At 36.4% G+C, this 11,855-nt stretch overlaps 2 protein-coding genes across 9 annotated transcripts in view; one reads left to right on the top strand and one right to left on the bottom strand.

Annotated features, from left to right (window-relative positions):
• Zmym4 (zinc finger MYM-type containing 4) overlaps positions 1-7,417 on the top strand; it is a 115,321-nt gene extending 107,904 nt beyond the window's left edge. For 4 of the 8 annotated variants that reach the window (XM_010645242.3, XM_033767704.1, XM_010645244.3 and 1 more), the window contains exons 26-29: positions 299-410; positions 1,476-1,724; positions 4,052-4,181; positions 5,154-7,416. In XM_010645242.3, the coding sequence (XP_010643544.1) occupies positions 299-410; positions 1,476-1,724; positions 4,052-4,181; positions 5,154-5,361 (699 nt within the window). In that variant the 3' untranslated portion in view covers positions 5,362-7,416. Of the gene's footprint in view, positions 1-298; positions 411-1,475; positions 1,725-4,051; positions 4,182-5,153 lie in introns of all 8 variants that reach the window. The other 4 variants (XM_033767706.1, XM_033767705.1, XM_010645245.3 and 1 more) reach the window with 2 other exon arrangements.
• Positions 1-11,855, bottom strand: part of Kiaa0319l (KIAA0319 like) — a 136,015-nt gene that overhangs the window by 7,514 nt on the left and 116,646 nt on the right. The window lies entirely within an intron of this gene.

Genomic DNA, 11,855 nt, shown 5'->3' with positions numbered 1-11,855 from the left:
AAAGAAACTTCATGAAAGAGGCCTTCCAGAACTGATTTGGAAAGTGGCAGGAACAGTGAGATAAATGTGTTTGAGTGAGGGAGAGTACAGGTGAAAGGTTAATGACAATGTGTCTTTTGCTGAAATTCATTTTTTAAAAAGTTGAATATTCACCATATATTTTGATGACTTTGCGTATCATTAAAATACTTAAAGGTTTCACATGACTCATGATAATGTAAGAGAAAAGTGAAGGGAAAACTATATTCTAAGTGTTTTCTTTGTATCAATATGTATATATATTTCTTCTTTCTTTTAGTACCTGTTTGAAAATGGTAGGATAGATAACATTTTTACTGAGCCCTATTCCAGATTTATGATTGAACTTACCAAACTTTTGAAAATATGGGAACCCACAATACTTCCGAATGGTAATATGGATTTTTATTTTGATTGTTTTTATGATACGCTTTATAAAAATTGTTGCGTGGTTATCTGTTTAAACATTGTTTTTATTATATGTTATATTTGTCCTGATGTATAATATATGTGAGAAGAGAGTCTTTGGTTTGTTGTTGAATTTTGTTAGTTTTCCTTTCTGTTGGACTGCAGAGCACCTTTGCAGCATTCTAAATATCATAGTGGTTTGATGTACTTAGCATTCAGAGTGGCTAGGGAGATAGATTTGGAAATAATAGTCACATTTGTGGGTAATCTCCCAAGAATAGAATGCAGAAGCAGCAAGCAACAAAGAGGATTGAGAAGGGAACGTAAAGAAAGACCTGCATTTAAAGGGCATTTGAGGAAATGCAGTTAAAGGTACACTTCTTTTAATTTTTCCTTTACACATCTAATTTTCAAGAAAAAGCTTAGATAAATCACCAGTTAATATAAATTTATTTTAAAAATAAGAGTGGGTGGTAGGGAGGGCAGATGCCTTCTAATGATCTTGGCTACCAGTTGATGGTAGGCTTAATCATCATGACAGGACTACAAATTACTGCCCGTGGGCCAAATCTGACCTCTTTCCTATTTTTGTAGTCCATGAGTTAAAAATGAATTTTATATTTTTAAATTGTTAGAAAAAAATTAGGAATCAATGCTTTATGATATGAAAATATATGAAATTCAAATGTGTCCATAAAGTTTACTGGCAAATAGCCATATCTCTTTGCTTTATGTATCTTCTCTGGCTTCTTATTTCCACAGCAGAGTTGTTCAAATTCTCTGTGACCCACAAGGCTTACAATATGTACCCTCTGGCCTTTCACAGGGAAAGCTTGTCACTCTTATCTGAAATAGTAATAGATGGGAACCGTTTTCAGGAGTGTAATGTCTACTTAGAATCCTCTGCCTTTTTCTTTATGGTGTTTCTTCTGTTTAAAGGGAAAACAGTCATTTTTTTCCATTCATATCTGCCTGTTCTAGAATTTGAGAGCTTATGTAGCACAGTGTAGCAGGAGCTCAGTAATGTTTCTTCCTCCTCCTCTGTTTAGGTTACATGTTCTCTCGTATTGAAGAAGAGCATTTGTGGGAATGCAAACAGCTGGGCGCTTATTCACCAATTGTCCTCTTAAACACCCTCCTTTTTTTCAATACCAAATACTTTCAACTAAAGAATGTTACTGAGCACTTGAAACTTTCCTTTGCCCATGTGATGAGACGGACCAGGACTCTAAAGTACAGTACCAAGATGACGTATCTGAGGTTCTTCCCACCTTTACAGAAGCAGGAGTCAGAACCAGGTGTGTGGTGGCCTGTGATGTACTATTAGAAGTTTCATTAAGTACTGAAACAATCATTGCAATGAAATAATTTGTAAATTCTAGACACAAAAAGGTGTAGCTTTCTTTTAACACTTAGATGTTTTTCTTTATTGTCAAGGGTAGGTTAAAGGCTTGCATCAATATGAAAGGAATTCCTTTCTTCAGTGTACTTTTATTGGCTTTTAAATTTGAAAAATACTGGTTTAGTTGGTGTGTTAGCATATGCCTGAACTCAGGAGGCTGAGGCAGGAGGATTGCCAAGAGTTAAAGACCAGACTGGGCTACATAGTAATCTGAAGGATAGCCTGAACTGCAGTGTGAGTTTCTGTCCAAAAAAAAAAAAATTCTGGTTTAATTGATGAAACCTAAGTAATCTTTTTTAAAACTATCAGAGAATTTAATGTACGGCCAGGATTGAAAATGACTGATGTATAGTCACGAGATAAATTAATTGCTCATTAAAATAAACTTTATTTAAGGTTTAGTTTGTCTATTTAATATTTAGTACCTAAATAATTTTTAGACCAGAACACTTTTTTTTAGTTAATACTGTAAAATTCTGAAACACCTTAAAAGCTGGCCTACAGTATAAACTGTGTTGACACAGTAAAACTAAAGTCCATCAGTGGCAGTTTTAGTAGATGGCTTCTGATTTAACCGTCTGTTAAATACGGGTTTATTTCTATTTTTTGTTGTTGTTGTTTTTTGTTTGTTTTTTGAGACAGGGTCTCACTATGTAGTTGAGACTGACCTGGAACTCACTATGTAGCCCAGGCTGGTCTGAACTCACAGCGATCCCCCTGCCTCAGCCTCCCGAGTGCTGGGATTACAGGCGTGCACCACCACGTCTGACTTATTTCTAATATTTTAAAATTACATACCTGTAATATCAGCACTTGATAGGCTGAGGCAGGAGGATCCTTGTAATTTAAGGCGAGCCTGGGCTCCACAATGAGTTCAAGGCCAGTTTGAACTATATAGCAAGACCCTGTTTCAAAATAAAAATAAATAACAGTGATAACTTCTGTTCGCGAACTTAATTCTTTTCATGATTCTGTTTACAAACTGAGTTGGACAAGAACTGAATCAAATTTGTTGACCTTATGGGGAAATTTGATTCAGTTCTTATCCAGTTGGATTTTCAACCAGAATCAAGAAGTGAACTGAGTTTGTAAACAGAGGTACCAATGAAATATTTCTGGTTGCATAGAACTGGAAATTAAGCTTATTAATTTTGACCAGAATCATAAGTTCTCAAAGTCTCAAAATTGAGTTGCTACTTCTTAGAGTGCAATGGGATTTAGGAATATGAAAATTTTTTTGTTTGTTTGTTTTGAGACAATGTCTCAGTCGCCAGGCTGGCCTTGAACTCATGACCCTCCCATCTTGGCCTCTTGAGTAGCTAATGCACATTACTGCACCTGGTGAAAATTTAAAATTTCTGAAACTAAAATCTGTAAATAATTATGATTTGCAATTTTGTGTAAACTGTTTTGAATTGCTCCTTTAAAAAATATTTAAGATTTCTCTTTCACCTTATTGTCTTTGTCCTGTTTTCTTAGTTTCCTTAATTTGTAATCCACTTTGTGCTCTTAATTGATATTAGAGGACAAGAATTTTTCTAATTAGGTGTTTGACAAGGTTGGTAATAAGTTCCACTTGTTTTCTAAATAATGGTCGAAGTCTCTATGTAAGTGGCTTGTAAGTAAAGAAAACTGGGGTGAATTTTGTGAAATTACACTCCAGGAAGCTGAGGAAATTACTCAACCAATCAAGAGCAGCTGTTACGATGGGTGTGGTATGATGGCACTGAGGTGGAACAACTTCAGATTGGAGGCCAGGCCTGAGCAATTTAGCAAGACCCAGTCTCAAAAAACAAAGGTAGAAAGTCTTATTTCTTGGATTCTCAAATCCACCTAATGTTTTCTTGAAGATTAAATGGAAAAGTAGGAAAGAAGTAGGCTGTTTTCCTTGTTTTTTTACTGGCTTTCTAATAACTGTTGGCTTCTGTAAAAGTCTTTTGGTGAAAAAGGTTTTGTTCTTATTCTGTCAGATGATTACTGAAAATTTTTCCCGAAAACAGTGCCTTTTCTCATGATACGATACTACTTTGTTTAGTGCTATAACTAGCATTTAGAATGTTGTTTCATACCTCTAGCGGAGCCAAATAAATATTTGTTGAACGAGTGAGTGAAAGAGCAACGGCACAGTTCTGTCTATGAAGCAAAGCTTATTGGGTGTCTTGAGACTTAAGGAATAATAGACCTTTCTAAAATAATTTTTTGACTATCATTTCCTGTCTTAAGATAAAATAACTATTGGCAAAAGGAAACGAAATGAAGACGATGAGGTTCCAGTGGGCGTGGAGATGGCAGAGAATACTGACAATCCACTGAGATGTCCAGTTCGACTTTATGAGTTTTATCTGTCAAAATGGTAAGTGTCCTCCAATCAAGATACAGTGCACCTCAAAACTCAGGTAATATAGGTTGGATTTTAGATGCTGGAACATCAGAAATGTAGCCGGCCTATGACCTTAGAGATTTTCCTCCAGTTTCATTTTTTCTTCACTCTCATTATCTGCCTAGATTTTGAACTAAGGAACAAATAAATCACTTCAAAAGCAAGAATCACTGCTACTATTTGATCTTTACAAGTGTTGCTCAACCTTTATGTAATAGCTAAATTTATAGTGATCTATTATTAATATAATGAAATTCTGAAGAGAGCTTGTTTTGCTAAACCTGTAAGTAAAAAAACAACTTTTAAGGGACAGAAATATTTTATTGTTAATTTTCTTAGAGGAAGTTTTTGATTATAAAATTCTATGATCCATAGTAGATAAAGAACTTTTTGTCCAGAGAAATAATGCTGGCTATGTTTGTCCAGTGATATGTAGTATCCTCAGGTTTCATTTTAGGCTGCCGGGCATGGTGGTGCACATGTTATCCCAGCACTCGGGAGGCTGAGGTAGGAGGATCACTGCGAGTTCGAAACCAGCCTGGGCCACACAGTGGGTTCAAGGACAGCCAAAACTACAGACCTTGTCTCAAAAAAAAAAAAAAGTTTCATTTTAGGACACTTTGAACATAGGATATGTGATTCTCAGTCATAGTAACATACATGGGTTGACTTTGTTGCTCTTACAAGGATTAAAGTTTTTGTCTTCTGTTTACATACTTCCAATCCATTGTTACTTCTTGAGTATATGACAAAAGATAAAGAGTTATGTGTTACATGTTACTCCTGGGAGGTAAATGCTTACAGACTTATTTATCTCTGTGGTTACGTTGTTTATCTGTGAGTCACAGTGGGGAGAAGTTGAGAGCCGTTTATTAAAGAACAGTTCGTATTTTCTGTACTCTCTGATCCTCAATTTTCTTTCTTTTTTCTGTTTTCTGTGGATAGTTCTGAAAGTGTGAAGCAGAGGAATGATGTGTTTTACCTTCAGCCTGAGCGCTCCTGTGTCCCGAATAGCCCCATGTGGTACTCCACATTCCCGATAGACCCTGGTACCCTGGATACCATGTTAACACGTATTCTCATGGTGAGGGAGGTACATGAAGAACTTGCCAAAGCCAAATCTGAAGACTCTGATGTTGAATTATCAGATTAAGATGGAAGTGAAGTTCCTATTTTCATACACATTGGTATGCACCAAACTGTGAAAGCATCCAGCTGCTGGAAAGCGATGTATAAGTCCAAGTCCTCTTGACTTGACTGTGAGACAATGGGAAACATGACTAATGAACCACAGTGTGGATGTACAAACAAAAATTGAAGGAAAGAAATATGTACTGAGAATTGTTCTTTGGCAGTGAAATAGTTCTTAGACATCTTCAGAATGACTAACCAATTTCTCTTGAGTGGTGCATAATCTTATTTTGTTTGGGAATAACAAATTGTGGAATATTTTTAAGGAAAACTGTTGTATAAAACTCTACCGTAGTAACCTTAGACCTTAGAAAGGTAGCTTTGGAGTGAGACCTTGGCTACAGTAGGCTACTTGAGCAAGCCCTCCATAAAAGTCAGGGGAGAAATCAGTACAGAGCTGAGAGTGATCTCCTGTGAGGACTGTGGGACCCAGACTTGAAGACCCAATAAAAATGCTCAAAGTTTTTTAAAACATAATGAAGTGGTCTTGATTTTGATTTTCACTGCCAAGCCAATTATGTGAAGGATAGAAGCCTTGGGTGCTTTTACCATAGCCCCTCATATCAGGGAAAATGACCTTCACTGCTGTTAACATAGCAATGTGTCCCTTTCACTTTCTGGATCTGGATGTGGGTAAATTAGGATAAAAGAGATGATATTCCACAAACTAATTATGCACACAGAAATCTGTGGAGCTCATTAGACCCCAAGTGTCTTGAAATGTTTGTAGAAACCCCACTAAAATACCCACTTCTCTGGGTGTAGTTGGCCTTTATTGCTGCTGTCTCATAGCCTCAACTGTGGCACACAGAAATGGGGGCTTTCCTTTTGTTTTCATTTTTTTTCCTAGTGGCAGCTTTTCTCCCATTGTTTTAGCTTCCTATTTCCAAATGATTCCTTTTATTTTTCTTTTGCATCAGTTTTTGGAGGCCCTTTCCATTTAAAAAGAACAGTCATTTAACTGGCAAACTTGTGGGTGAGTCCACAAAGACACAGTATTACTTAGCTACCCAAATTATGGTAGAAAGGTCTTCGTAGGTTCCTGTGTAAAGCATTTGGATGGATAACCTTGTTGCCCTAAAAAACTTGAAAAATAGGGATTCTGGGATGAGCATAGAAAGACATTGACTATCTTGCTTATCCATAGGAGATCTTATAGCATTATTCAAAACGCTAGCTGTTTTAGTAGTTCTCTGAGGATTGCAAGTCATAGGCGTGTGTGGCATATCAGTTCATCTCCCTCATCTCCATTCTCAGTTTCTTCCCCACAAAATTTGAGTCAGAGCTTTTATGACATTGGTCAGTCATCATAGAACTTCTTTAGCTAAGGTTAATTTGACCTTACCTAAATTTGAAAGTAAAAAACTTCTTAGAAAAAAGTTTGACCTTGAAAAACTTTCCAGTATTTCCCATATTTTAGGTGGGAGTGGCAAGTGTTACTATTTTTATTTTAAATAAATGAAAGTCATTTAACTACAAAAAATTTAAAAGTGGGCCTTTTGACATTGTGTACTTGATGATTCTGTCCCTCTTCCTGTAATGAATCTCATGTTACCAAAAACTGTGTGAAAGAAGTAAATCTGCCCTGATTCTGTATGATTAATTCCATCTGTGTTTGTCATTTCTTACTGGAAAACTTTTTCCTTCCAGACCTTGTTCAGTTGGAGGAAAAATTGGATTGTCTGATAAGTCTGCCAATAAACCATCCAGAAACATCAGGTGTAATAGTCCCATTATACTAATTTTATGGTTTGTATAAACACTAACATTTTCCCTGTCTGTAGTTGTATGAAAAAACAAATATTGTTAGTATAGTAGATAAATTGTTATAAAATACCAGAACAAACAAAAAATCTGTATCTTTTAACTGAGAACAACCAGTACCCAAATAAATGACTGTATCAGGATTAAACTGCATGTTACTACACAGAGTTGTCCAGAACCCTAAACTAATTCACAAGAGAAAATACCAATTAGTTATTGGTTATTCCTCTTAAGTGTAGCTGTTGATGTTGTATCTAATTATTTGCTTTTTTATTTTATTAAAATTGTATAAAATTACATTTTTTTCCAAGGAAGGAAAAAAACAAAGAAACAAGTAACATCTAATCATTATTTCTGTTCTTTTGGTTTTTAACAACCTTTGGGTTTTCCCTTTGCAGAAACCACAGAAATATTACCTTAGAATAAAATAGTATATTTGTATTTGATGGGTGAGTTCTTTTTCTTTTTGTGTTGAGAGAACCTTAAATATATTTTTCTATTTGACCTTATTGGCATGACCTAACAGATAGTAAAATTACAAAGAAAAAAACCGTTTTCAGACAAGAAATAATTGATTTTTATTTGGTCAAGTAAACATTGTTTCACCGCAGTCTCTCAGTTGTCCTTTTCCATTAAAAAGCTTCCATTTTTAGTTAATGTATTAACTATATTGAAAGTCCAACAGCTAGAAATATCAGATGTTATATATGTACTTTATTTCTGGCAAATTTTTAAAATACATAGCTTCTATCAGTTCAACTTTTAACAGTTAAAATTGTGAGATTAAAATAGTATGTCCATTGCAAGTATAAATACATATTTAAATTAGCAGTATAAGAGTAAATGGCATTTTCTGTAGTCTCCATAGTTGTTTTCATATTATGCAAATATACCTACAAATTTCATATAGGCCGTTTTTGTCTGTCATGTGGTATTCCTAATTTTGTAAGGGAGTTTTAGAAAAAAAGTCTAATGTAAAAGGAGTTTATGTAAATGAGTTGGGGTTTTTTTTGTTTGGGTTTTGTTTGAGTCAGCTTTTTTTGTTTTGCTTTGGTTGTTTTGTTTGTTTGTTTGTTTGTTTTGCTTTGTTTTTTGGTACCAGGGATCGAACTTGGGCCCTTGTGCTTGCAAGGCAGACGGTGGAACCACTGAGCCAAACCCCCAGTCCTCAGCTTTTTAATTAAAATTAGAATTTAGTTTTCTCTGTGAATAAAAGGGACCCTATGGTGTTGAGTTGAAATTTTAAGCAGTTATACCCCTAATTCTTCTGTACTAATCATATCTATTATTATACTTTGTTAACATCATTGGAAAAATTTTTAATTGAGATACATTGTTACTTAGAACAATTACAGGTTTTGGAGCCTAGTGTTTTTCGCTTATTGGTTGCATATGTTACCCTCTCTGCCTTAGTGTCTCATCTGTAAATAAGATAGATATCATAACATTCCCTTATTGTTGTACCTAGCACATGGTTGGCTTTCAAATATCAGCTGTCTTTTTATTGTAACATACCCAAAATTTTTTCACTAAATTCAGCACTGTAGATTCTACAAAACATAATAATCACCATCGGTTCTCCATATTTGAATCCTGTGTGTGTGTGTCACTGGTGCTTGAATCCAGAGCTCTGCATTTCCTAGGTAAGTGCTCTACCACTGGGCTACATCCCTAGCCCTTTGTTTTTTTTCTTTTCTTTTCTTTGTATTCATTTACTTATTGTTTTATTTTGAGACAAGGTCTTGCTAAGGTGCCCAGGCTGGCTGTGAACTTGAGATCTTTCTCCCTCAGCTTCCTGACTTACTGAGATTATAGACACACACTACTATGCTTGGCTTGAATCAGATATTAAGTGTAACTAAATACTGTGCTATAATAAAGACATGAGTTCTTCATTGGGGCTTCACTTGGTCATTATCAGTGTCATAAAATCAATTGGCGTAGTTTTCTACACTGAGAAAGAGAAGAGATCCTGGTATATCAATAGCTACGGAAGAAGCATATCATAGAGCCAACCTGCTTCCCTCCTTCCCTTCCTCCCCCTTTCCCTCCCTCCCTTCCTTCTTTCTTTCCCTCTCTCCTTTCTGTGGTGTGGTGTAGTGTGGTGTGTGGTTTTTTGGTTTTTGGGTTTGTTTGTTTTTGGTTTTTTTTGTGTGTTTTTTTGTTTTTTTGGAGTCAGGGTCTCACTGTGTAGTTGAGACTGACCTGGAACTCACTATGTAGCCCAGGCTGGTCTCAAACTCACAGGGATCCTCCTGCCTCAGCCTCCCGAGTGCTGGGATTACCTGACTTGGTGTGTGGTTTTTGCTTTTGGTTTTGTAGTGCTGGGGATTGAACCTAGGCACTGAGCTACAGACCCAACTTTTTATTTTTGTCTGTTTTCAGATATTTGCCTGATTTTTAAAGTTAGGATATAACTCACATACCACAGAATATACCCTTTAAAATTGTTCATTTCAGAGCCAGGCATAGTGTTACACACCTGTGATCCCAGCACTCAGGAGGCCAAGATAGTATCATCTTGAGTTCAAGGCCAGCCTGAATTATATTACAAGACCTTGTGTCTCAAAACCAAACCAAAACAAAAGTTGTTCAATTCATTCACTTCTAGTACATTCACAAGTCGTGAGTCAATTAACCACTAATTCTACTTATTTATTTTTTAGTATTTAAAAAAATGGAAAAGCAAAAGTGCATATTCAGTCAATAAAATCACTTGATTTGTTTTTGTTTTGTTTTTTTTTTTTTGGTACCAGGGATCAAACTCGGGACCTTAAGCTTACGAGGCCAGAGGCAGAACCAAGGTAAATCCCAGCCGTAAAATCACTTGATTATTATGCAATTCTTTTATAGATGAAATCCATTATTTTTAGTTATGATAGCACTTTATCAGTCATATAATCAATTTTCAAAGAGTTTCAATAAAAATAGTATTCTTGAATTTTTTTTCCCCTTCAGTACTGGGGATTGAACTCAGGACCTTGTGCTTGCCAGGCAAGCTACTGAGCTACATCCCCAGACCTGTTGAATTCTCTATAGAAATTCTAAAACTCTGGAATTGTCATTTCAAAAGACTACTTATTTGATTGGCTTAAATGATTTGTCACTTTTAGCATCACTGTAACATAAGAATATTTAAGAGATCTGCAACTGAGCCAAGTATAGTGGTGCATGTTTAATCCCAACACTCAGGAAACTCGGCAGGAGGATCACCATGAGTTCAAGGCCAGCCACTAGAGTGAGATCCTGTCTCAGAAAACAAAAAATCAGGAATCCAAGCGTGTGGCGCACGCCTGTAATCCCAGCACTTGGGAGGCTGAGGCAGGAGGATTGCTGTGAGTTTGAGACCGGCCTGGGCTGCATAGTGAGTTCCAGGTCAGTCTCGACTACATAGTGAGACCCTATCTCAAAAAACAACAACAACAAAAAACCCCAGGAATTATCTAAGCATAGAGCCATATCAACTTTCCATTGGAAGTTTATAAGCTGGTTGGTAACCGCAGATTCAGCACCAGCTCCCTAGACCCAGGCCCTTCCATGGCCCATGTCCAGACCCATGCCACAGGCTTAGGTAGACACCCCCTCCCCTAGCCAGCTTTTCTTTTCCTTTTTTTTTTTTTTAAGAAGCTGTCATTCTTTTTTTTTTAGAGATTAAAACACACCTAAGAGTGAATTTTACTAAAATTCAGCACATTTTTTTTACTATATCGATAAAAATCAACTAAAATGAGTTAAAATTTACAAAGTGTTGTTAAAGAGTTTGAAACAGAATTATTAAAACTATATAATACAATAACCAATGGATAACATCTTGAAAGATGTGTGATGTTTGAATTCACTTATTTTTAAAAGTGCTATTTACCCTAGCCACCTTTTGATAGAGGGTCTCACTGAGTTGCCTAAACTGGTTTTGAACTGTGATCCTCTTGCCTCAGACTCCCAAAGTGGAATTACATGCATCTGCCACTGTGCCAAGCTTCATGGAGTGTAGTATTTAACTGGAAAAGCCTTAGTCTGTGAAACTTTTTACTTGGTAATAGTTGTATATGGTCATTTTAGATACAAGACAACTGTACAACTATATCCATCTTTCTAATTCACCTCATTAACAGAACTCCTTTCTCATGAGCTTTAACTAACAGTGGCTCCCTTGAGAAGAGCATATATTTTCCAGGCTGCCCTGCAACTAAGAGTAACTATGGGACTAAATTTTGTCCAGTGGAATGGAAGGAGAAGTAAATTTATAACGCGCCGCCTCAAAGGGAAGACGTGTGTGGTTCTCCTCTTCTCCTTTCCTATAGACTAGAGTGTGGGAAAAAATCAGTTTGCCAGTAAGAGGGAAGCGTACCAGAAGCACATTCACCTAAGAGCTCAGACTTTCACATGAGGAAGAATCTTTCCATTAAGTTAAGCCATTGTTGCTTGGTCTCCATTTTTTTAAAAAAGTAGCCAAGCCCCTATCCTAAATTAATACTCTCACTATTTTCACTGACCCATTACTACTTAACAGAATGGGAAGTTCTGCTCACAACTATAAGAATTACCTGTATCGGGGCCCAGGTTTTTAGCTCAGTGGTTCTGCCGCCTGCCTCACAAGCATAAGGTCCCAAGTTCAATCCCCAGTACCCCCTCCAAAAAACAATATCTGGCCGCCTGCCTTGCAAGTGCAAGGATCCGAGTTCAATCCCCGGT

This window comes from Fukomys damarensis, unplaced genomic scaffold (genome assembly GCF_012274545.1).
Source record: "Fukomys damarensis isolate Sample0158 unplaced genomic scaffold, DMR_v1.0_HiC HiC_scaffold_23, whole genome shotgun sequence".
Classification (NCBI taxonomy): domain Eukaryota; kingdom Metazoa; phylum Chordata; class Mammalia; order Rodentia; family Bathyergidae; genus Fukomys; species Fukomys damarensis.
Note: the sequence above shows the minus strand (reverse complement) of the source record. Positions and strands in the feature narration are given on the sequence as shown.